The 25,382-nt window shown below is 41.1% G+C and overlaps 1 protein-coding gene, 1 long non-coding RNA gene and 1 pseudogene across 2 annotated transcripts; 1 reads left to right on the forward strand and 2 right to left on the reverse strand.

Annotated features, from left to right (window-relative positions):
- Nucleotides 1-827: 827 nt before the first annotated feature.
- Nucleotides 828-5,114, forward strand: LOC115110025 (uncharacterized). Its single transcript, XM_029635338.2, has 3 exons — nt 828-1,126; nt 3,394-3,866; nt 4,384-5,114. Exons 1-3 carry the CDS (start codon nt 883-885, stop codon nt 4,900-4,902), a joined length of 1,236 nt encoding a protein of 411 aa, XP_029491198.1. The 5' UTR covers nt 828-882; the 3' UTR covers nt 4,903-5,114.
- On the reverse strand, nt 5,113-25,166 carry LOC115110027 (uncharacterized). Its single transcript, XR_003860595.2, has 3 exons — nt 25,087-25,166; nt 8,482-8,604; nt 5,113-6,510 (listed from the first exon to the last, which is right to left on the reverse strand). It is a non-coding gene; the product is annotated as an uncharacterized LOC115110027 (long non-coding RNA).
- On the reverse strand, nt 22,174-25,179 carry LOC115110026 (heat shock 70 kDa protein-like; annotated as a pseudogene).
- Nucleotides 25,180-25,382: the final 203 nt, after the last annotated feature.

A 25,382-nucleotide genomic window follows, 5' to 3' on the forward strand; every position in this document is an offset into this window, starting at 1 on the left:
GTTGCCATGGATACTCACACACCCAGAGCTGCCATAAGCAGAGCGTATGCAGAGTAAGCAGCGTGCAGGGAGCGGGAGAGACAGAGAGGAGCAGCTAATTGATTCACTAATGGAGTAAGTTATTTCTGATATCGGCTTTCGGGCAAGGCTGGGCCTTAAATTTGGCAGAAGCAATCGGGCCTAGGTATTGTAAGGCCTGAACGATGCGGACATGGGTAGGGCTCAGTTTAAAATTCATGCAACTGCAGGGCTCTGCTATACTGACCAATGAGAGCGCAGCTTCCTGTGCAGTGGTCTTTCGGTTACAGAAGCACGGAGACCTGTCCAGAATTAGTGGTGGAAGAATATTTGTGCCATGAACTTTGACAAATGAATAATTTACTATTATAAACTGGGGGGTTTGAGCCTTGAATGTTTATTGGCTGAAGGCCATGTTCTATCAGACCGTATACCTAATTACATTGGTAAACAGTTTATAATAGCAATAATAGCAATAACGCACCTTGGGGGTTTGTGGGAGATTGCCAATATTCCACAGTTAGAGCTGTGTCCAGGCACTCTGCGTTGCGTTGTACTTAAGAACAGCCATAATACATCGTATATTGGCCATATACTACACCCCCATGGGCCGTATTGCTTAAGTGTCCAACGTGGAATAACATCTAAAGGCAATTATTATTATTACTCATGGATCAATTCATTTGGATCAAGTCTTTGCTACTAGTCGCTTTATGGACACCACGGTTGAATCAGATCACCCATTACACAAACTCCACAGCAGGTGGCGGTAATGAAACTTCTGTCAAGCCGCTCAGTGGATGAACGAGGAACAGAGCATGCGCACACTTCGTTGTTTTGTGCTGTTCGGTAGCAAGAGAGTACATGTGGAATTCTGTTCGGACAGGACAGAACAAGGACTTTCATTCTGCGAAAATGGCTAAAATATCGTTGCTGAGAGTGCTTCTTAATGAACGATTAACAGCAGTTGCTGATGAGATATTTGGGGCTGTTGAAAAAACGGTGGCAGAGTACCAGGAAGAAATCTATCGTTCTAAGGAGGAGAACGAGAAGCTACGGAGGCTGCTTGATATCGTTCTTAAACCAGATATAAAGTTGCATAGATCGGGTTAGTAACGTTAATTGATTAAAATGTGTGTATATGAAACATTTTAAAAGGGAAAACAACTGTTAGAAAACAACTCAACAACAACTACCACCCATCCAGGAGCCTATTCACAACCAATACCAATCTAATTTCACCTCATTTTAAAAGACAAACTTTGTTTTAAACGACTTTTTACGTGCATTTGCAGAAAAACAGTCGCTAAACTGGTGGCATATGAATAACAAAATAAACTCGACATGCAACAATTTCAACGGTTTTACTTAGTTGAATCAGGCCCTCTATGGATTTCACACGACTGGGTAGGGGCGCAGCTATGGGAGGGCATAGACCCACTCACTTAGGAGCCAGGCCCACCCACTGGGGAGCCAGGCCCAGCCAATCAGAATGATTTTTCCCCACAAAAGGGCTTATTACAGACAGAAATACACCTCAGCCGGATGTGGAGGTCCTGGGTTGGCATGGTTACACGTGGGCTGCGGTTGTGAGGCCAGTTGGACGTACTGCCAAATTCTCTAAAACAGCGTTTGATGCGGCTTATGGTAGACAGTATTTTTGTGCATTCAAATTGCCATTGATAAAATGCAATTGCGTTTGTTGTCCGTCACTTTTGTTTGCCCATACCATAACCCCACCACCATTATGGGGGCACTCTATTCACAGCGTTTGACATCAGCAAACGGCTTGTCCACACAACGCCAATACACGTTCTGCGGTTGTGAGCCAGGTTGGACGTGCTGCCAAATTCTTTAAAAAGACATTGGTAGAGAAATGAACATTACATTCCCTGGTGGAACAGTTCTGGTTCCGTTCTGGTGGACATTCCTGCAGTCAGCATGTCTATGCACGCTCCATCAACTTGAGACATCTGTGGCATTTGTGTTGTGTGACAAAACTGCACGTTTTTGGTCCCCAGCACAAGTTGCAGCTGTGTAATGATCATGCTGTTTAATCAGTTTCTAGATGTGCCACACCCGTCAGATGGATGGATTACATGTATCTTTGTAAATGTCTGTGTTCAGTTGCAGTTGGATCATTGGAATGTACAAAATGCTCTTTTATTCAAATAAATGTTTTACTCCATGAAGTAATCCAACAATGTGTACACCGCCATTTTGTCTTATTTCAAATTTTTTCTCGTTGATCGAGACAGGTGAGTGTCATCATGACATGCAGCACTTTCGGGTGGACCCACCCATCTGTCAATGAGAGAAGATTTGAAATAGACAAGATGCCAGTGTACACATTGTTGGGTTACTTCACGGAGCAAAACAATGTATTTATTTTAATAACGGAGCATTTCAAATGAACCACCTGATTGATTGGCCGGGTGCCGCTTGTAATATATGTATATATATTTTTACTTGACCTTTATTTAACTAGGCAAGTCAGTTAAGAACAAATTCTTATTTTCAATGACGGCGTACCCCGGCCAAACCTGGACGAACCTAATAGACTTGAGCTCCCTCGTCTCCACTGCTACAGCCACCTTTCAACTACGCTACTGTAGTTACTAGGCTACTGTATTGTGGTCGCAGTATTGACGACAGAAATGCTACGGTCATTTTAATGAATCAATAACTAGTAATAAAAATAGGTAGCCTCCCTTTTGGCTGCCTGTCATGTTCCAGTCGGCCTAAAGGAGTTCATGATGCATTTTTCTACTGTGATTATTATGCACCGAAGTGGGTAAGGTAGCTCCTGGGCTGCTAGCATGCATTGCATGATCAGCACTGCAAATGTGAACCGCAAGCCATTGAGCATATAGGCATGTTGCATATGGATGCTCACAATAGATATACTTGTATTTCTAGAATCAGATGCCTATATGAATGAATAGGCAGGTCCATCTTAATTCTGGTATTAGGCGGTGGGCTATAGATTTCATGAAAAATATTTCTACATTTTCTGGTTAGTATGCTGCAGTTGATTGACTGGTCCCTCGAGTAATGTCAAAGTCCATTGTTTCAGAACGCCAAACGTCCCATAACATTCAAAACTACTTTGCAAACTGCTGATTTAAAATTCCTTATTGATTCATTTTTAGGGATATAATTTTCATCAGTAAACAGAAAAACAATACTGTGGTGCCTGGTGTAGGATTTCCTTATCCATGACCACTTGTTTCATATACACCCTTTAAGTAAATAACCAAGTACATGTATAGCTTCTCAGGTGTGTGTGTGTGGGGGGGGTCACAATTATGTTGTCTTGGTTTATTATTGTTGTCAGCTGAATTCACTTAGTCATCCGTTTCATCCTTCCTCCAGACCTACAGCAGCTCCCTGTCTCTGAAAAGGTTCCCCCTGAGCAGCAGGAGTTGAGCCCCAGTCTGAGGCAGGAGGACCCAGAGGCCACACAGATTAATGAGCAGGAGCTCAGGACCAGTCACGGGAGAGAGCAGCTTCATGCTCTGGAGTCAAAAGACCCTAATGTTATATTCACAATTGCTTGTGTCAAAAGCTTGTGCCAGAATCCGGTCTCAACTGAGCCTTCACATATTTACCAAACCCAAAGTGTGGAATATGAACAGGGACCCTCTCTACCAAGCACTTCAACGGAACAGATCAAAACAGAACCTGATGGCGAGGGCTACATGTCATTAGAACCAACCAGTGAACCTCAGCCCCTCTCTGCATTTCATCACTATTCTGCAGTTCAGTGTGAAAACAGAATACTCCTCAGTGTGGCAAGTGGAGAGCTTCCATCAGGGTCAAAGCCATCGGAATCAAAGAGAGCACGGGTCAGTCAAATTGGTACTGCTGGTCTTCATTGGGGCACGTTATGTGGGGATTCCTTTCACACCACGTTTTCTGTTGTGACCAGAGTGCATGCTAGTGAGAGAGAACCTGTGTGTGTGTGTGTGTGTGTAGAATGCTTTAAGTCAAAACAAAGTTTAATAGATCATCTTGAAACTAACGTTGACACACATTTGATTAAATGGAAATGTCTTATTTTTATTTATTTTTTTGCACATATGTCTCTTGCAAATATAATCTGAACCTGCACATGGAGACTCATGATGAGAAATCTTTCCAGTGCCAGGTCTGTGATGATTGCTGTAAGGTAAAGGGTACTCTCCTAAAACATCAGAAGACTCACATAAGGGAAAATGGAGCAATGAAATGGCAGCAGGTCTGTTAAATGAAAGGGAATCCCATGAAAGTAACTTGAGTATTTAGTGCCATCAGTGAGAAGGTATATGAATAGATTAAAGTAGAATTACTTCTAGGTATTCTGATTCTGCGTCTGTCCTGCAGGATCGAGGCCCCGCTGCTGCCACAGCAAGCCAGTCCCTGGACCCTACTCTTTCCTCACCACCTTTCCACGGCCCAGCTGTGCCTCGTTCCATTGCATGGCGCCAAAAGAGGAAGGGGGAGGAATATGCACACGCCCAGCAGCAGGGCGCTCTTTACCCAAAACGCTCAAATGTATACCGCTCGAAGGTACATCCTGACATTTCCATTCCTCATCTGACACCAGAATATGACGAACTGCTCACCAACCGCAGCGGGGGCCGTCCGGACCGCTATGCTGTTTTGCTATTCCGTGCATGCGTAAGCGAAGAGAGATACCGCGAGTGGGAACAGAATACCAACTGGGATGGATCACGAGGAAAATTTGGCTTGCCAGTGAACCTCCGAATGTTCATCAGGACCACTGTGTCTCAAAAGTTTCCTTCCATGAGTGATGTAACCCGAAAAAACATAAAAGACAGAGTAAATGAGTACTTGAGGTCACCGAGGAAGTCTGGACATGGACTGCTCTCGCTTATCTAAGGAATTAGGCATATTTCAGACCGTTCTCATAATCACTTCCTTTCCTAGCTGAGGTGATTACAAACAGCTGCCTACAGTATGTACAGAAACTCTCATTGTCCTGTTTGTCACACTGTACAGTACCTTAATGCGAATCTGCATTTTGAAATACAAAAAATAAATGAATTTGAATATTTTATTAATAAAAACGCAAAGATGTTGATGAAAAAGTACTCTAGATTCTATATTTTTATTAGAATACTGGGCTTACAGTAGTGATGGAGGCTGGTCACAGTTCATGCCTTGATGAGCCATTCAATTGGACAATAGCTAGCCAAAACTCTCAATAGAGTAGCACAGTATGAGTAATAACATAGTTGTCAAACACTGAAATGGTTCAAAATCGTTTTTCCACCATTTGTTTTTCCCAATTGGGGATTTTAGAAACACTTCAAATAAGGGCTGTGTTTTACGGGAGAGTATTAGAGCCATGTGAAGATAAAGAAATCTATGGGTGGTGGTACATGGATATTTATTCTTCTTGCATTAGGAGTACTTTAAAAAAAAAAACATTTTAGTGCCAATATTTTGAGAATAAACAAAACATTTAATTTAGGCAAAGTCAATTTTGAGAATAACGTAGACATTTTTAGAAAGTTATATTTCAAGAGTAAAGTATGGGATTTGGTTATTAAGCACATAACCATATAGCCCTAATCCCCCTTAACCTAACCTTATTTAAACCAATTTGTAAATAGGTCAAGGTAGATCAGGAATTCACCATTTATCAGCATAGAATATCCCATATCATACATCTAACTCTCCATTTCATTCTCTTAAACACATCCTGCTCAGCTTACATATAGGCTTACACTGCCAACTCCTCCTGCCCCTGCTTTACCTCCCTCATCTTCACTGACCTCACTCCCACTTGGACCCTCTACAACAGAAGACAAGTGTTGCCAGCATGGAAAAGCAATAAGAATGTGTCTTGTACACAAGTAAATAGCCTGTGGCGGAGACAAAAACTGCACAGTCATGTTGTGTCACTCATTTGACAAATGGATTCGATATTCAAGTTAAGGCTATTGGAAACACTTCATAGCAAAACATAACATGTGTGACTAACTTTATTTTCCCAGAAGGAATTGAATTTGTGCTGTCAGATACATCAAGCACACAATAATTTAAAACACACAACAGTGCATTATTACATTAAAAAACAGGGCATGTGTACATTAGCATATAAAATACAGTGCATGCGGGTGTAGCCTATTAATAAATGTATCCATATTATGGCTAAATAGGGAGCCAGGGTGCCTAGGGGGACAGTGCAGCACTCACTCAGTATCCTTATGGAGGCAGGTATAACGCTAGAAGCCACTTCCACTATCCTGGGCCCCAATGGTAGGAAGGCATACTGGTTAGAAATGATGTCCTTGCCCTTTTTGTGTGCCTTTTCTTGTCTTTGTGGCTGCATAGCCGGTTACCTACTATCTTGAAACTCACTGACAACTTCTTTCATTTACTTTTCCAGCCTGTTATAGTTTGTGACCCTGTGTTACCCAGCACAGTGAGGGGCAAGAAGGGCCAGGCAGGACTGGTTCTGAGCCAGGCAGGTGGTTGGTCCTAGCAGCAGGAATGAAAAAAGACAACATGAAGATACATCCAATGTAGTGTATAGTGCAACGACGTAGTGTATAGTGCAACGAGATACGGTGCCTTCGGAAAGTATTCAGACCCCTTGACTTTTTCCACGTTTTGTTACTTTACAGCCTTATTCTAAAATGGTTTAATCGGAGAAAAAAAATACTCATCGATCTACACACATTACCCCATAATGACAAAGTGAAAACAGGTTATTAGAAATTTTAGCAAATTGATCAAACTTTTTTTTAAATACCTTATTTACATAAGTATTGAGACATACAACATGTATTATTAAACTAGTTTAAGGCAGATAAAGTAAATATGCGTTTTTATCAAGAGCAAACACTTTGCATGTGTTGTAATAATTACTCCACGTGTTTGACTCCATGGTCATTACTCCATGGTCTCTCCTATCATTGCTATGCAGACGACACACAATTAATCTTCTCCTTTCCCCCTTCTGATGACCAGGTGGCGAATCGCATCTCTGCATGTCTGGCAGACATATCCGTGTGGATGACGGATCACCACCTCAAGCTGAACCTCGGCAAGACGGAGCTGCTCTTCCTCCCGGGGAAGGACTGCCCGTTCCATGATCTCGCCATCACGGTTGACAACTCCATTGTGTCCTCCTCCCAGAGCGCTAAGAACCTTGGCGTGATCCTGGACAACACCCTGTCGTTCTCAACTAACATCAAGGCGGTGGCCCGTTCCTGTAGGTTCATGCTCTACAACATCCGCAGAGTACGACCCTGCCTCACACAGGAAGCGGCGCAGGTCCTAATCCAGGCACTTGTCATCTCCCGTCTGGATTACTGCAACTCGCTGTTGGCTGGGCTCCCTGCCTGTGCCATTAAACCCCTACAACTCATCCAGAACGCCGCAGCCCGTCTGGTGTTCAACCTTCCCAAGTTCTCTCACGTCACCCCGCTCCTCCGCTCCCTCCACTGGCTTCCAGTTGAAGCTCGCATCCGCTACAAGACCATGGTGCTTGCCTACGGAGCTGTGAGGGGAACGGCACCTCAGTACCTCCAGGCTCTGATCAGGCCCTACACCCAAACAAGGGCACTGCGTTCATCCACCTCTGGCCTGCTCGCCTCCCTACCACTGAGAAGTACAGTTCCCGCTCAGCCCAGTCAAAACTGTTCGCTGCTCTGGCCCCCAATGGTGGAACAAACTCCCTCACGACGCCAGGACAGCGGAGTCAATCACCACCTTCCGGAGACACCTGAAACCCCACCTCTTTAAGGAATACCTAGGATAGGATAAAGTAATCCCTCTCACCCCCTCCCCTGAAAAGATTTAGATGCACTACTGTTCCACTGGAGGTCATAAGGTGAATGCACCAATTTGTAAGTCGCTCTGGATAAGAGCGTCTGCTAAATGACTTAAATGTAAATGTAAATGTTTGACATATGTCCATTTTGTTTTAAGCCGACTTCGCTATTTCACCCGGTTCACGCCCAGGAGGAATCCCGGTTTCAAAATGAATGTAATCACTTTTCACCCGGTGAAATCTCCCACCCGGGTGCCTGGGCCAGCTTGATCAAATTAAAAATTGTTTTGGGCATTTAAAATGTATTGTTACGCATTATTATGATGTATTATTAGACCTCTTGACGTAAGGACTAAGGCAGGGGTGTCAAACAAATTTCCTGGAGAGGCAAGTGTCTGTGGGTTTATTATTTTGGAACTCCTCTCACCTAGTTTTCTAGGTCTTCATTGAAAATGAATTCAAAGGAAATAACCCAATAGACACGTGGCTCTCCAGGAATTGAGTTTGACACCCCTGGACAAAGGTGTAGGACTGATTGTCATAGGGAGTCCCAGCCTGGCTACCCATCAAATTAGCTTTTGTAGGATATTATGCAGTTAAACTGAAGATAGAATTATGGTAGACTGATTATATACATACATAATAAATTAGGGTTGATTTCACCAGAATGTCACCTTGAGGAACGTCACATCAAGGACAAAGAACAGCTTATCCAAGTTTGCCAGCCTGGGGTGCACACCACACAAGATGATGGCTTTAGGTTCTGTGGGTCCTGTCTGGTGTGTCCTGTACATGACCTATGAATGTAGACACAGAGAATGTGGTTGCAGAGCATAAATACAGTCATTACAGAACACCATTACATACATGAAGGGCACCTTTTGGCATTTGCTGTATGATCGATGAGAAACTCCATATTGCAAATGTAAGGTCCCTTACTAGACGTCCGCAAATGTTTGTAAAATTCGGGCCGTGCACCGGGGCCAGATCTTCCGGGAAGTCATCGAACGAAGTCTCTTGGACATTCGGTTTCTGCTTTGTAAAAATTTCAAATTTTGGTCATTCCACCAGATGGCGAATGGAATCTTATTGCAAATGTACAAAACATCACCAATCACGACATGGCCATTTCTCCTAAACGGAAAAGACTTCGAAGACAAAACTTGGTGAGCATAGGTTTGGACTAATTGTGTAGAGCTCAAAACAAGATGGCGTCGAGGCCTCAACGCTTTTTGAGTTAAGGCCATTTTTCTGGGATTAAAGGTCAAAAACGAAAATAGAGCTATAATTTGACCACTTCACATCAAAGTATGAACCTACGGTGTGAGGAAAAAAAGAACCAGCCATTTATCTATCGTAATTTAAGAGAAATCGTACAATGTACAATTGGTGATGTTCAAAGATTTTTTATTTTTTTTAATCAAAAAAGTTACAGATCCAGTTGCGGCATGTTCAGACAAATCCGTTAAGGTGGGCTTTGGAACTCTACGTGATTTCTGTAATTTTCAGTGATTTTCTGAGATAACACTCAATCATTCAACCCTCTTAACGTAAAGACTTAAAACTCAAAAATCTGTAAGAGCCTACCCCAAGGAGGATATGTTTTCACTTTCAGCTTCCTGTGTCAACCGGAAGTGCCTTAAATTGGGGTCCTAGTGGCTGTTTTCGAAGGGTTAAAAATGTCACATCTTTCCAAAACTTAATGTGTGATTGGGCAACCCTCATAAACTGTAAATCAGTCATTTCTCCCAACAGATGTAAAAGAAAAAACTCTCTCTCTCTCTCTCTCTCTCTCTCTCTCTCTCTCTCTCTCTCTCTCTCTCTCTCTCTCTCTCTCTCTCTCTCTCTCTCTCTCTCTCTCTCTCTCTCTCTCTCTCTCTCTCTCTCTCTCTCTCTCTCTCTCTCTCTCTCTCTCTCACACACACACACACACACACACACAGAGCAAGGATGGAGTGACACAGTGCGGGCTTAAAGGCACGCAGAGCCTGCAATGGCATTACCATAATCTCTAGGCAGTGAGTTCAACGAGACACCCTGCTTGACTGTAGCTTGCTCTGAGTGCAGCAACCATGAAAAAAAGTAGGCCCATAGTGAAGCCTGTGCCTAAATTGTAGGTGCTTTTGGGGGACAGTGGCGGAACCGTTAGGGTTAGAAGGACAATTCAACCACAGGAATGTTCCCAAGGTCCTCCCGATCTGTGCAAGCCTAACCTTGACCTGCCTTGATGTGGCATTATCCCTTAACAGTGAAAACAGGGTTTTTTCATCTCACAGTTTACAATGACATCTCTCCCCATAGGAATACATTGCCTGCTCCCCTAAATTCAACCTGAAGCCTATGTGGGTTATGAATGCCTTATGAACCTGTCTTCGATGACAATTCATCAGGCCACTATGAGGTCTACCTGTGTTGATTCTAAACTTCCTGGAGCAACCGGAAGTGGTTACATTTTGATGTACCAAACCTGCAGTTTGTGAAAATCACTGCATTCAACCCTCTGTAAATAAATCAATTCTTAACATTAAATACTTTAAACTCAGGATTCTTTAAAGCCTTCCCCAATGAGGATATGTGTTTACTTTCAGCTTCCTGTGCCAACCGGAGGCGCTGTTTCGAAGGGTTAAAAGAGTCAGATCTTAACAAAACTTCATATGTGTGATTAGGAAACCCTCATGAACTGTAAATCAGTCATGATTTACAGTCACTACTATAAGCACACATGCATTTTATCGTTTTCCGATCTCTGCATGCGAGAGCAGTGCTTAATTTGTAAATTGGGAGATCCCAGGGGCTCCGAGATACCGGAACACATTGAGAAGAAAAGTGTCTAACACCACATAGCAGTGCAACAGACATAGTACATACACAGCCAAGTCTTATGATGGTGAAACGGACAGCACTCTCCAAGGTGCTGATTAATTCAAAGCTTTTTAGATGTCACTGCTTTATGCAGACATACTTGAGAATAGATCATATTTGTTCTATCTTTTCAGGGGGAGGAAATTAAAGTTGTAATCAGCTCTGCAATGCTTGTTTAAAAAATAGAGATACCTTGAAAAATATATACTTTTCAATTAATCGAAAATGAGACGTGGCAATCTGCACAAAGGCAAATGGGACATTTTTTAATAATGGATGAGCTTTTCTTAGCAATCTACTTGAGAACCATTTAGGGTTCAAGTAAAACTTTTGAATAAGTGAAGCTTTTAGAGAAAGGTTTAGTGCTTTTATATTTAATAATCTCAACACACCCAATTGATATTCATTATATACAGTGTGGCATAAAAGTATTTAGTCAGCCACTAATTGTGCAAGTTCTCCCACTTAAAAAGTTGAGAGAGGCCTGTAATTTTCATCATAGGTACACTTCAACTATGACAGACAAAATGAGAAGAAAAAAAATCCAGAAAATCACATTGTAGGATTTTTAATGAATTTATTTGCAAATTATGGTGGAAAATGAGTATTTGGTCAATAACAAAAGTTTATCTCAATACTTTGTTTGCAATGACAGAGGTCAAATGTTTTGGGTCAGACTTTCCCGCTAAGTACCTGACAGACTACCATTTCTATAGGAGTAGTTAAAACAAGCTAACAATGGAGCTTTGAGGATATAAAAAAAGGCTTGATTTTTCCTCTACCAACATGCCATCAAGCCCTGGAGTTTTTCAGCAGACTGAAAGGATTTAATAGCCTCAAAAAGTTAGTCCTCTGTAATTTGGCCTTCTCACTGATCTCTATGTAGATGGATTTCCTTTTTTATTTTTTATTATTTGTAAATAATTCCTTACAGTAAGGATTAGACAGAAAATAGAACATCTGCTTAAAATATTTAGCTTCCTCTTAAAATATAATTTGGAGAATAATAGATGACTCTCAGTAACGAGTTCCTGCAAAATATTTTTGTTAGCGTTCCTAGTGCATTTTTCTCCATATTCCATCCAGTTTGCTTTATTTTTGTAATAGATTACATTAGATCATTCTTGAATAAGTTCCTCCAATTCTTTTTGATTATCCTCTAACTTATTTTGTTAGTTTTGTTTGTAGTATCGTTTTTATTGCTATCCATACAACAGTTCAAAAGTTTGGGGTCACTTAGAAATGTCCTTGTTTTTGAAAGAAATCCAACTTTTTTGTCCATTAAATGATAAACTTGGATTAGCTAACACAACGTGCCATTGGATCACAGGAGTGATGGTTGCTAATAATGGGCCTCTGTACGCCTATGTAGATATTCCATAAAACATTTGCTGTTTCCAGCTACAATAGTAATTTACAACATTAACAATGTCTATACTGTATTTCGGATCAATTTGATGTTATTTTATTGGACAACAAATGTGATTTTCTTTCAAAAACAAGGACATTTCTGTGACCCAAAACTTTTGAACGGTAGTGTACCTGTACTATTAGTTCATGTCTCCCCCCTATATTCAGAACAGGTCGATTTGACCCTCCCCTGGAGTTCGGTGGCCCCCCCAGATAATATATGAACATGTCATAAGAAATGGCAAAATATGTTGAATTGCAGGAAATTTTCTTTAACGGTCGACACAAAAAACAGTCTTTCTCAATTTTCAAACAGAAATGTGGTATGCAATTTAATCTATGTGTCATTCTGGTAATGCTCACCGCAACCAAAATATCTAGTTCATTAAACTAAGATAGCCACTTGTAGCTAGCCAGTAACTCCTCCAGTATGTGTTGACATAATTTCACAGGATCTTTTTTCGGATGGAAGCTGTAGAATTCGGTAAGAAATAGCACTTCTGTAGCCCAAATACACTACCGGTCAAAAGTTTTAGAACCTACTCATTCAAGGGTTTTTTCTTTGTTTTTCTTTCAAGGACTTTCAAAGTTCAAATGGCTTGCATTGAGCAATAGCCCTGGTTTCCACAGACAGTGTAGTATATTCTGAGCCTGTGTGACATAGGATGTGAAATCTGAAACCACTGGGATGCCCTTCCTATCATTTAATTTGCTCGTCCGACTGTCCAACTCCTGGCAGAAGCCTATGTCACAGCCGCTGACAAACCACATGCCTGCATGTGGTTGAAAGGCGAGTGACTTCCAAATGATTTCCGGAATCCAAGCTAGAGCTCTGTGAGATATTCACAGCGATGGGGACAGATGTTTTGATCAACAGAGACCTTTAGAAAATAGTCAAATTTTCTCTAACATTAAACATACAAATATGTATTTTACAGTTATAAGGAAGGTGAAACCTTATAGTTAGTCGTATTAGAATGGTATTAAACTATATTTAGAAAGCATATAAGTCATTTCAAGCTTTATTCATACAGTTTTGTTGAATAGAAATATACATAAATATTTATTTATACTGTGTACTTGAACTTGTGTGCTCAAAAGTGCCTACACTACATCTCAGAAATGTATAACTATTTTTACCAGAAAGATGAGGTTTTAACCTTTTGGAGTATGCAATATTACTACTTATTGTTTTTTGCCCTCTCATGATAATTACTTTTGGGAATTATGTAGATTACATTTCCGATTACATTTAGTTACATTTAACTGGTTTGGTATTTTGGTATTTTATTAGGATCCCCATTAGCTGTTGCAAAAGCAGCAGCTACTATTCCTGGGGTCCACACAAAACATGAAACATAATACAGAATGACACTCATGCTGCCAAACATACCCTTGTAAAACTGACCATCCTACCAATCCTCGACTTCGGCGATGTCATTTACAAAATAGCCTCCAATACTCTACTGAACAAATTGGATGCAGTCTATCACAGTGCCATCCGTTTTGTCACCAAAGCCCCATATACTACCCACCATTGTGACCTGTATGCTCTCGTTGGCTGGCCTTCGCTTCATACTCGTCGCCAAACCCACTGGCTCCATGTCATCTACAAGACCCTGCTAGGTAAAGTCCCCCCTTATCTCAGCTCTCTGGTCACCATAGCATCACCCACCTGTAGCCCGCGCTCCAGCAGGTATATCTCTCTGGTCACCCCCAAAACCAATTCTTTCTTTGGCCGCCTCTCCTTCCAGTTCTCTGCTGCCTATGACTGGAACGAACTACAAAAATCTCTGAAACTGGAAACATATCTCCTTCACTAGCTTTAAGCACCAGCTGTCAGAGCAGCTCACAGATTACTGCACCTGTACATAGCCCATCTATAATTTAGCCCAAACAACTACCTCTTTCCCTGCTGTATTTATTTTATTTATGTATTTATTTTGCTCCTTTGCACCCCATTATTTTTATTTCTACTTTGCACATTCTTCCACTGCAAATCTACCATTCCAGTGTTTTACTTGCTATATTGTATTTACTTTGCCACCCTTATCTCACCTCATTTGCTCACATTGTATATAGACTTGTTTCTACTGTATTATTGACTGTATGTTTGTTTTACTCCATGTGTAACTCTGTGTTGTTGTATGTGTCGAGCTGCTTTGCTTTATCTTGGCCAGGTCGCAATTGTAAATGAGAACATGTTCTCAACTTGCCTACCTGGTTAAATAAAGGTGAAAAAAATATATTAAAAAATTAAAAACCTGGATTCCAATCAATGAGATGAGATTATAGATGTTGGTTAGAGCTGCCTTGCCATATAAAAAACAAATTTGAGTTTGCTATTCACAAGAAGCATTGCCTGATGTGAATCTTGCCTCGAACAAGATCTCAGAAGACCTAAGATTAAGAATTGTTGACTTGCATAAAGCTGGAAAGGGTTACACAAGTATCTCTAAAAGCCTTGATGTCCATCAATCCACGGTAAGACATTGTCTGTTAATGGAGAAAGTTCAGCACTGTTGCTATTCTCCCTAGGAGTAGCCGTCCTGCAAAGATGACTGCAAGAGCACAGTGCAGAATGCTCAATGAGGTTAAGAAGAATGTCAGCTAAAGACTTACAGAAATCTCTGGAATCAAAACCACATCCTAACTATAAAGTATGGTGGAGGTAGCATCATGGGGCTGGTAGCATCATTTGGGGCTGCTTTGTTGCCTCAGGGCCTGGACAACTTGCTATCATCAACGGAAAAATTAATTCCCAAGTTTATTAAGACATTTTGAAGTTGAATGTTAGGCCATCTGTCTGCCAATTGAAGCTCAAAAGAAGTTGGGTGATGCAACAGGACCACGATCCAAAACACAGAAGTAAATCAACAGAAGAAAATACGCCTTCTGGAGTGGCCAAGTCAGAGTCCTGACCTCAATCCGGTTGAGATGCTGTGGCATGACCTCAAGTGAGCAGTTCACACCAGACATCCCAAGAATTTTGCTGAACTGAAACAGTTTTGTAAAGAGGAATGGTCCAAAATTCCTCCTGACCGTTGTGTAGGTCTGTTCCGCAACTACAGAACATGTTTGGTTGAGGTTATTGCTGCCAAAGGAGGGTCAACCAGTAATTAAATCCAAGGGTTCACATACTTTTCCCACCCTGCACTGTGAATGTTTATATGTTGTGTTCAATAAAGAGATGAAAACGTATAATTGTTTGTGTTATTAGTTTAAGCAGACTGTGTTGGTCTATTGTTGTGACCTAGATGAAGGTCTGATCAAATTTTCTGACAAATTTATGCAGAAATGCAGGTATTTCCAAAGGATTCACATACTTTGTCTTGCCACTGTAGCCTACATATCAGTGCATACACACAAGCTATCTAGGTCAAATAGCGAGGTGTTGCTTTATCTGTTTTTGAAACCTTGTTTGCTGTTTATTTGCGCAATATAAGATGGAAGGAAGTTCCATGCAATTAGGGCTCTATATAATACTGTACGTTTTTAAAAATTTGTTCTGGATTTGGGGACTGTGAAAAGACCCCTGGTGGCATGTCTGGTGGGATAAGTGTGTGTGTCAAGAGCTATGTAAAAGTTGACTATGCAAACAATTTGGGATTTTCAACCCTGTTTCTTATAAAAATAAGAAATTATGCAGTCAGTCTTTCCTCCTCTTAGCCAAGAGAGACTGGCATGCATAATATTGATTTCAGCCCTCTGGTTACAGTTAAGAGCAAAACGTGTTGCTCTGTTCTGGGCCAGCTGCAGCTTAACTAGGTATTTCCTTGCAGCACTGGACCACACAACTGGACAATAATCAAGATTAGACAAAACTAGAGCTTGCAGAACTTGCTTTTTGGAGTGTGGTATCAAAAAAGCAGAGCATCTCTTTATTATGGCCAGACCTCTCAATTTAATCTATATGTTTTGACCATGACAGTTTATAATCTAAGGTAACGCCAAGTAATTTAGTCTCCTCAACTTGTTCAACAGCCACACAATTCATTACAAGATTCAGCTTGAGGTCTAGAACTTAAGGAATGATTTGTTCCAAATACAATGCTCTTAGTTTTAGAGATGTTCAGGACCAGTGTATTACTGGCCACCCCTTCCAAAACAGACTGCAACTCTTTGTTAAGGGTTTCAATGACTTCATTAGCTGTGGTTGCTGATGCATTTATTGTTGAATCATCAACATACATGGACTCACATGCTTTGTTTAATGCCAGTGGCAGGTCATTGGTAAAAATAGAAATGAAGAGGGCCATGAGAGCTGCCCTGCGGTACACCACACTTTACATGTTTGACATTAGAGAAGCTTCCATTAAAGAAAACCCTTTGAGTTCCATTAGATAGATAGCTCTGAATCCACAATATGGTAGAGGTTGAAAAGCCATAACAAAACTTTTTTCAACAACAGGTTATGGTCAATAATAAAGGCTGCACTGAAATTGAACAGTACAACTCCCACAATCTTCTTCTTATCAATTTATTTAACCAATCATCAGTCATTTGTGTCAGTGCAGTACATGTTGAGTGCCCTTCTCCATAAGCATTGTTTATAAGCATGCTGAAAGTCTTGTTAATTTGTTTACAGAGAAATCGCCATTAAAATAATTAGCAACATCAAATGGTTCCGTGATGAATAAGCCATCTGATTCGATGAAATGTGGAGTTGAATTTGTCTTTCTGCCCATAATTTAATTTCAAGTACTCTTTTTCCATCATTCTTTATATCATTGATATTGGCTTCACAATACAGTTTCTTCTTCTTTTTGTTGAGTTTAGTCACATAATTTCTCAATTTGCAATAAGTAAGTCAGTCAGATGTGCAGCCAGACTTATTAGCCACTCCTTTTGCCCCATCTCTTTCAACCATACAGTTTTTCAATTCCTCATCAATCCATGGAGCCTTAACAGTTCTAACAGTCAGTTTCTTAACAAATGCATATTTATCAATAATTGGAAGAAGCAATTTCATAAATTCATCAAGTGCACCGTCTGGATGCTCCTCATTAATCACATCAGACCATCAAATATTTTTAACATCATCCACAAAGGAGTCACATCAAAATATTTTGTTGCTCCCGAGTGGCGCAGTGGTCTAAGGCACTGCATCTCAGTGCAAGAGGTATCACTATAATCCCTGGTTTGAATTCAGGCTATATCTCATCTGGCTGTGATTGGGAGTACCATAGGGTGGCGCACAATTGGCCCAGCGTTGGCCGGGGTAGGCCAAACCCGGACGGACATTATTTTAGGCCCAGCTGTTGGAACTTTGGCCGTCCTGGATATAGCCACTCTATTGTGATCACTGCATCTAATGTGAACGGATATAGCTTTAGAATTTCAGTTTTGCAGTATTAGTAAAAATGTGATCGATACATGTGGATGTTCTTGTTCCTGTAGTGTTTCTAAACATCATGGTAGGTTGATTAATAACCTGGACCAGATTACAGGCACTGGTTACAATAAGAAGCTTCCTCTTGAGCGGACAGCTTGATGAAAACCAGTCAATATCCCCAAGAAAGTAGACCTCTCTGTCTACATCACATACACTATCAAACATACACTATCAAAATGTGGGTATGAGAAAAGTAACATTCACTGGACAGTTACTTTAAAGCTTCAAATGTTCTCTGAGCCTCACGGCAAAATGTGTAGAGTCGCAGGAAATTTGCTTTAAAACTATTATTTCACAGAGATTCTTTTACAATCAGTTTACCCTTCACACTGTGCCTCTTTTTCCAAGAAGGACCGTAGTGATTGTATCAGATGTTATCAGAGAATAAAGAGTTGATAAACTGTTGCTATTACGGTGGCTTCACCTGCTCTCCTCTCTCTGGTGGTTTAGCTGTCGATCAAAGTTTTGTTTACAATATTTCATGGTTTTGTGTAAAAAATATATATATAAAAATGTGAATACTGAATCTGTTTTGATGAGAAGGAATACAAAGAAACAAGCAACAGACCGAGAAACTTCTCAATACATATTATGTGCAATGTTCAGCAATGCAATAGGGTATGAAACAACACATTTACATCACTGTTTCTTTTATCTTTTGTTGTGACGTGACTATCATTATTGTGATGACTGCTATTTATCGAATAATTACCTACTGTCTAATTATTACTCAATTAAATTCATCGTGTAACAATTAACTCATTAGAAATTTGGGGCACCATAGGAAAAGTTTGTTTAATGAGTTACCATCTCCCAAATTAACTCAAGAATATATAGAGATCATACCAGTCACTAATTAATAATTTCCTCCTATGAGTCTCATTCTGAACGTCGTAGACTCTGCACAAACCCGGGTCTCACTGGTCATTCCGTACCACACAAATTGATTTGATTATTTATTTACTAACAAGCTAAATGATAACATAAGATACACACGGTATAGGTTATTGATTAGAAACTTTGATGACAGCAGGTCCCTAGCGGACTAACACAATATGACACTGGTTACACAAGATGGAGAGTTAAAGAGAGAGTGAGAAAACGAGAGGGAGAGAGAAGCAACACTTGGATACATTTGGGAACTACACTCGCAATAACCCTAATACCTTGCCCCGAACTGCCTCTCTTATGGGTAAGAGGTGATGCATGTATTTACGTGTTGAAGGTCTTCGTCGGGTATCTTTGTTGGGCCTAGGCCTTCGTGTGCCGGGTTCCGCTTGGTGAGGAGGGTTTGATTGAGACTTCTTATTTCGGATGGCCTTCTCCTTTGTTCTCTGGTGTAAGTCTCTTGTCCACAAGATGTCACACTGTCCTTCTTAGTTGTCTGTTTACTTGCACTCGTTCTGGAAGAGGGGTCTCCTGAGGACGGCTAGTCAGCCGTGTTGATGATCCCAGAGTGGTGATGAAAGCAGTGTAGGACACAAAGATTTAAAGAGAATAACCAGATGGTCCAACTTAAATGAACCTTCTTAGATACAGAACAGCTACTCAACCATAGCATTGATTTTTAAGAGGTTCCTTTGTCTTCTTCAACCTTGTGTTGCGTTTCGGGGTCGTGACTAATCGTAGACCTCAGCTGCAGATGGTGGCCCTTCTAGTCTGATATGTTAATTCTTAACTCAACACTTTTATACCCTTGGTATGTGCCCAATAATTTTTGTACCATGTTTTGTGCTGCTACCATGTTGTGTTGCTACCATATTGTTGTCATGTTGTGTTTCTACCATGCTGTGTTGTCATGTGCTCCCACTCTCATCAGACTGTGAGGCTGCCTGAGAGACCGGCCCATTTAACATCGCCACCTGTCATCCTAAATCAAATCAAATCAAATTGTATTTGTCACATACACATGGTTAGCAGATGTTAATGCGAGTGTAGCGAAATGCTTGTGCTTCTAGTTCCGACAATGCAGTAATAACCAACAAGTAATCTAACTAACAATTCCAAAACTACTGTCTTATACACAGTGTAAGGGAATAAAGAATATGTACATAAAGATCTATGAATGAGTGATGGTACAGAGCAGCATAGGCAAGATACAGTAGATGTATCGAGTACAGTATATACATATGAGATGAGTATGTAAACAAAGTGGCAGAGTTAAAGTGGCTAGTGATACATGTATTACATAAGGATGCAGTAGATGATATAGAGTACAGTATATACGTATGCATATGAGATGAATAATGTAGGGTATGTAACATTATATTAGGTAGCATTGTTTAAAGTGGCTAGTGATATATTTACATCATTTCCCATCAATTCCCATTATTAAAGTGGCTGGAGTTGAGTCAGTGTCAGTGTGTTGGCAGTACCCTCTCTATGTTAGTGATGGCTGTTTAACAGTCTGATGGCCTTGAGATAGAAGCTGTTTTTCAGTCTCTCGGTCCCAGCTTTGATGCACCTGTACTGACCTCGCCTTCTGGATGATAGCGGGGTGAACAGGCAGTGGCTCGGGTGGTTGTTGTCCTTGATGATCTTTATGGCCTTCCTGTAACATCGGGTGGTGTAGGTGTCCTGGAGGGCAGGTAGTTTGCCCCCGGTGATGCGTTGAGCAGACCTCACTACCCTCTGGAGAGCCTTATGGTTGTGGGCGGAGCAGTTGCCGTACCAGGCGGTGATACAGCCCGCCAGGATGCTCTCGATTGTGCATCTGTAGAAGTTTGTGAGTGCTTTTGGTGACAAGGCAGCTCTATGGTGAGAAACATCTCGGTTCCCAAGTCAAAAATCCTGTGCTACCCAGGTGCACGAGTACAGGACATCACAAGGCTGCTTCCGACTGTTCTACGACAGATGCCGTGAGTTGACATTGTCGTAGTCCATGTGGGGTCAAACGACATAAGGAGGGCTAGCTCGGAACATCTTAAAATGTATTTTAAAGAACTGATTTTAGCATTAAAAGACTAAAGAAAAACAGCCTATCATTTCAGGTCCAGTACCATTGCTGGACCACGAGTGTGAAAGATTCAGCAGGCTACTGGCATTACACATCTGGCTAAAAGATTACTGTAGCTCTGCTGGAGTCACTTTTATATATAACTTTGACACCTTCTGGAAACAGAAGATACTCACCAGGAATGACGGAGTCCATCCAAATCACCTTGGCTCCTGTCCATGCATTTCAAGGCTGCATTGAAACAAGGACTTATCAATGACCCAAGAACAGCTCAGCTAATCCCTACCATTGTGACAATGAGTCGTCATAATGCCACATTAAATGTACATTATCCTCGGGGCGTTGGCAGACACAATGTAACTTAATGTATGTCCCCCTAATTGCCCTGAATACTCTTGTTAATCCTTCAGCTATTGGATGCAGTAATCATAAGCCTATGAACCAGAGTTACACTGTTAGCACTGAGGCAGTGTGCCCTAGTAGGAAGACCACTTTGTGCAGCTCACCCTGCACTATCAAGTCTACTTCTGATAAGATTCCCAGTAAAGCATTAAAAACAATCAAGCAACCCAGAAAAGTGCTAAAAATAGCCCATATGCAGCCTGAGAAACAAGGTCCATGAAGTCAATAACTTGCTTGTAACAGATGACATTCATATTCTGACAATACCTGAAACTCACTTAGATAATACATTTAATGATACAGTGGTAGCAATACATGGTTATAACATTTACCGAAAAGACATAAATGCCAACAGGGGCGGTGTTGCGGTCTATATAAAGAACCACATTCCTGTAAAGCTTAGAGAAGACCTAATGTTAAATACTGTTGAAGTAATATGGCTACAGGTTCATCTGCCTCATCTAAAACCCATTCTTGTGGGAAGCTGCTATAGACCACCAAGTGCTAACAGTCAGTATCTGGATAATGTGTGAAATGCTTGATAATGTATGTGATATCAACAGAGAAGTATATTTTCTGTGGGATTTAAATATTGACTGGCTTTCATCAATAAAATCACTCAATAAAAAGCTTCAAACTGTAATCAGTGCCTGCAACCTGGTTCAGGTTGTCAGTCAGCCTACCAGGGTATCTACAAACAGCACAGGAATGAAATCATCAGCATGTATTGATCACGTCTTTACTAATGCTGCTGAAATTTGCTTTAAAGCCGCATCCAAATCTATAAGACGTAGTGATCACAAAATAATAGCCATATCTAGGCAAACCAAGTTACAAAGGCTGGGCCTAATATAGTGTATAAGAGGTTATACAATAAGTTTTGTAGTGATTCATATGTTGATGATGTAAAGAATATTTGCTGGTCTGTAGTGTGTAATGAGGAGCAACCAGATGCTGGACTTGACATATTTATTCCAGTTACTAATAAGCACGCACCCATTAAGAAAATGACTGTAAAAACTGTTAAATCCCATTGGATTGATGAGGAATTGAAAAAATGTATGGTTGAGAGGAATGAGGCAAAAGGTATGGCAAATAAGTCTGGCAGCCAATTGATTGGCAAACGTACTGCAAATTAAGAAATCATGTGACTAACCTAAATAAAAATAAACTATACTATGAAACAAATATAAACAAATATATATATAAAGAATGATAGTAAAAAGCTTTGGAGCACCTTAAATGACATTTTTGGGAAAAAAGCCAACTCGGCTCCATCATTCATTGAATCAGATGGCTCATTTATCACAAAACCCACTGATATTACCCACTGATAACTACTTGAATGACTTTTTTATTGGAAAGATAAATAAACTTAGGGAGGACATGCCATCAACAAACACTGGCACTACACATCCAAGTGTATCTGACAAAATTATGAATGACAAGAATTGTACTTTTGAATTCCGTAAAGTCAGTGAGGAAGAGGTGAAAAAAGTATTGCTGTCTATCAACAATGACAAGCCACCGGGGTCTGACAATCTGGATGCAAAATTACTGAGGATAATAGTGGACGATATTGCCACATCTTCAATTTAAGTCTTCTAGAAAGTGTGTGCTCTCAGGCCTGGAAGGAAGCTAAAGTCGTTCCGCTACCCAAGAAAAGTAAAGCCCCCTTTACGGACTCAAATAGCCAACCAATCAGCCTGTTACTAAACCTTAGTAAATTCTGGAAAAAATGGGAAGGACACTCAACAAGGACGACACTTACACAAATGACTAATGATTGGCTGAGAGAAATTGATGATAAAATGATTGTGTGGGCTGTCTTGTTAGACTTCAGTGCAGCTTTTGACATTATCAATCATAGTCTGCTGCTGGAAAACCTTGTCTTATGGCTTTACACCCCCTGTATATAATGTGTGGATAAAGAGTTACTTGTCTAAACAGAACACAGAGGGTGTTCTTTAATGGAAGCCTCTCAAACTTAATCCAGGTAGAAGCAGGAATTCCCCAGGGTAGCTGTTTAGGCCCCTTGCTTTTTTCAAACTTTACTAATGGCATGCCACTGGTTTGAGTAAAGCCAGTGTGTTTATGTATGCAGATGACTCAACACTATACATGTCAGCTACTACAGCCACTGAAATGACTGCAATGCTTAACAAAAAGCTGCAGTTAGTTTCGGAGGGGTAGCTACTGCCTTGGCAGCAGCTAATGGTGATCCATAATAAATACAAATATATTAAGCACTTCCTAAATAGCACTGAGTCATAAAAAGTCATTACAATTTCAACCAGTTGAAATCAATATAAGTACAAGTATGCATTTTGAATAGTCCATTATACAAGTCCCTCACTTTAGTCAACTACTTTGATGGTTGGGCCTTGGGAGCTGGCACCAGAGCTGGACCATGCCTGATCTCCACAGCTACCTTTGGGCATGCCTCCTTGCTGGTATAGCTTGGTAATGATAGGTTGGCACACTTTCTCCAGCTCCTTCAGCTGATGCTCATACTCCTCTTTGTCTGCAAGCTGGTTGTTTTCCAACCAGGAATTGGCCTGGTCGCACGTGTCCACCACTTTCTTCTTGTCCTCCTCGCTGATCTTGCCTTTCATGTTGCCATCCTCCATGCTGCGCTTCATATTGAAGGTGTACAACTCCAGGGAGTTCTTGGCTGCCATCTTCTCCCTCTGCGCGTCGTCTTCAGCTTTGTATTTGTCTGCATCCTGCACCATCCTCTCAATATCCTCTATGCTGAGCCGCACCTTATCGTTGGTGATCTTGTTCACTTTTCCCGTGCTCTTGTCCACCGCTGATACATTCAGAATGCCATTGGCATCGATATCAAAAATCACCTCGATCTGAGGGACTCCTCGGGAGGCAGGGGGGATTCCAGAGAGCTCAAACTTCCCCAGGAGGTTGTTGACCTTGGTCATGGCTCTCTCTTCTTCGTAGACCTGGATCAGGACCCCGGGCTGGTTGTCAGAGTAAGTGGTGAAGGTTTGGGTCTATTTGGATGGATGGGATGGTGATGTTGCGTTTGATCAGAGCGGTCATGACCCCTCCGGTGGTTTCGATGCCTAAGGACAGCAGCAGGTCCTGGACGTTTTCACACTTATCGCCAGACAAAAAGACCGCCTGGACGGCAGCGTTGTAGGCCACCGCCTCGTCTGGGTTTATGCTCTTGTTCAGTTCTCTGCCATTGAAGAAGTTCTGCAGTAGCTTCTGGACCTTGGGGATCCAGGTGAAGCCTCCGACCAGGACAACGTCGTGGATCTGGGCCTTGTCCATCTTGGCGTCCATGGGAGCTTTTACCACAGGTGCCAGGGTTCCAATGAAACATCTCCTCAAAACGAGCCCTGATGATGGAGGTGTAGAAGTCGATTCCCTCAAAGAGGGAGTCGATCTCAATGCTGGCCTGGGAGCTGGAGGACAGGGTTCTCTTGGCCCTCTCGCAGGCCGTCCTCAGCCTCCTCAGAGCCCGCTTGAACTCCTTGAATTCCGTAGACGATTGCCCCCACTGTGGGCTCATTGATTATCCTCAGCACGTTCAGCCCAGCGGTCACTCCAGCGTCCTTAGTGGCCTGTCTTTGTGAGTCGTTGAAGTAGGCGAGGACTGTGATGACTGTGTTGGACACCTTCTCTCCCAGGTAGGCCCCAGCAATCTCCATCTTTACCAGCACCATGGAGGCGCTTGGCATCGATAACGGTGTTGTTGGGAGCAAGTAGTGTCAATCTCCACCAACAGAGGTGTTAGCCTAAATATACTTGAATAACAGTAATACATGCGTATTTAAGTATTTGTATTTTAAAGGCTTATTTTCTGTTTATTTTAGTATTTTCAAATAATAGGGCCGAAACAACCAATTCTATTTGAAATATTTTAAAGTATTTTCTAATAATTTCCTACAAATAATATTTGAAACTAGTTTATAAATACATTTCAAATACCCATTGGACCAAACAGCCCTGGGTTCAAATGCATGGAGTCTTTAAATATTTTTTATTTGAAAATACTCGTGTATTTCAGAAATTTCATATCCATGCTGATACTTCCCAAATGTATTTCCAAATGCATTCCAATATACAACTAATTGTATTTTCAAAGAAAAAAATGCACCTGTAATTGAAATACAATAAATAGTATTTGAATGCGTCTCAGAAAAACACTGTTGTCAATGTATTTAATTGTGCTATATAGCTAAAGTTTACAACAGTCATGCATATAAAAATAGGCTACTGGAAGTTACTTACTTACTTGTGATTGTAGAGGTCTCGTTGAAAGGAATAGGGCAGTAGCCTATAAAGTCGCTCTGGTCTTTTCTTGCTTTCTTCACCCACACAAATAATGAAACCAGAAGTTCAGTAGTGTAGCTAGCCTGTTTCCTGTATTCTCTTGTGTTGATTGAAAGGATAAAAAAGTTAATAATTCAAATTTCACCACAAATGAAACAGCATGCGGTTCAACCTTAGTCGAAAGTTCAGTCAACACCCTGTAGTTCCTCAACAGTGCACAAGATGTCAGTTTATGCATTTCTTCTCACTAATTA

This window comes from Oncorhynchus nerka, linkage group LG26 (genome assembly GCF_034236695.1).
Source record: "Oncorhynchus nerka isolate Pitt River linkage group LG26, Oner_Uvic_2.0, whole genome shotgun sequence".
In the NCBI taxonomy this organism is placed as follows: Eukaryota; Metazoa; Chordata; class Actinopteri; order Salmoniformes; family Salmonidae; genus Oncorhynchus; species Oncorhynchus nerka.

Bases quoted from the DNA above. Each gene is read 5' to 3' on its own strand.
- LOC115110025 (XM_029635338.2), top strand. From the start codon at position 883: ATGTGGAATTCTGTTCGGACAGGACAGAACAAGGACTTTCATTCTGCG. The intron at 1,127-3,393 runs GTTAGTAACGTT...TCCTTCCTCCAG, and splicing joins TATAAAGTTGCATAGATCGG to ACCTACAGCAGCTCCCTGTC. The intron at 3,867-4,383 runs GTCAGTCAAATT...TCTGTCCTGCAG, and splicing joins CGGAATCAAAGAGAGCACGG to GATCGAGGCCCCGCTGCTGC.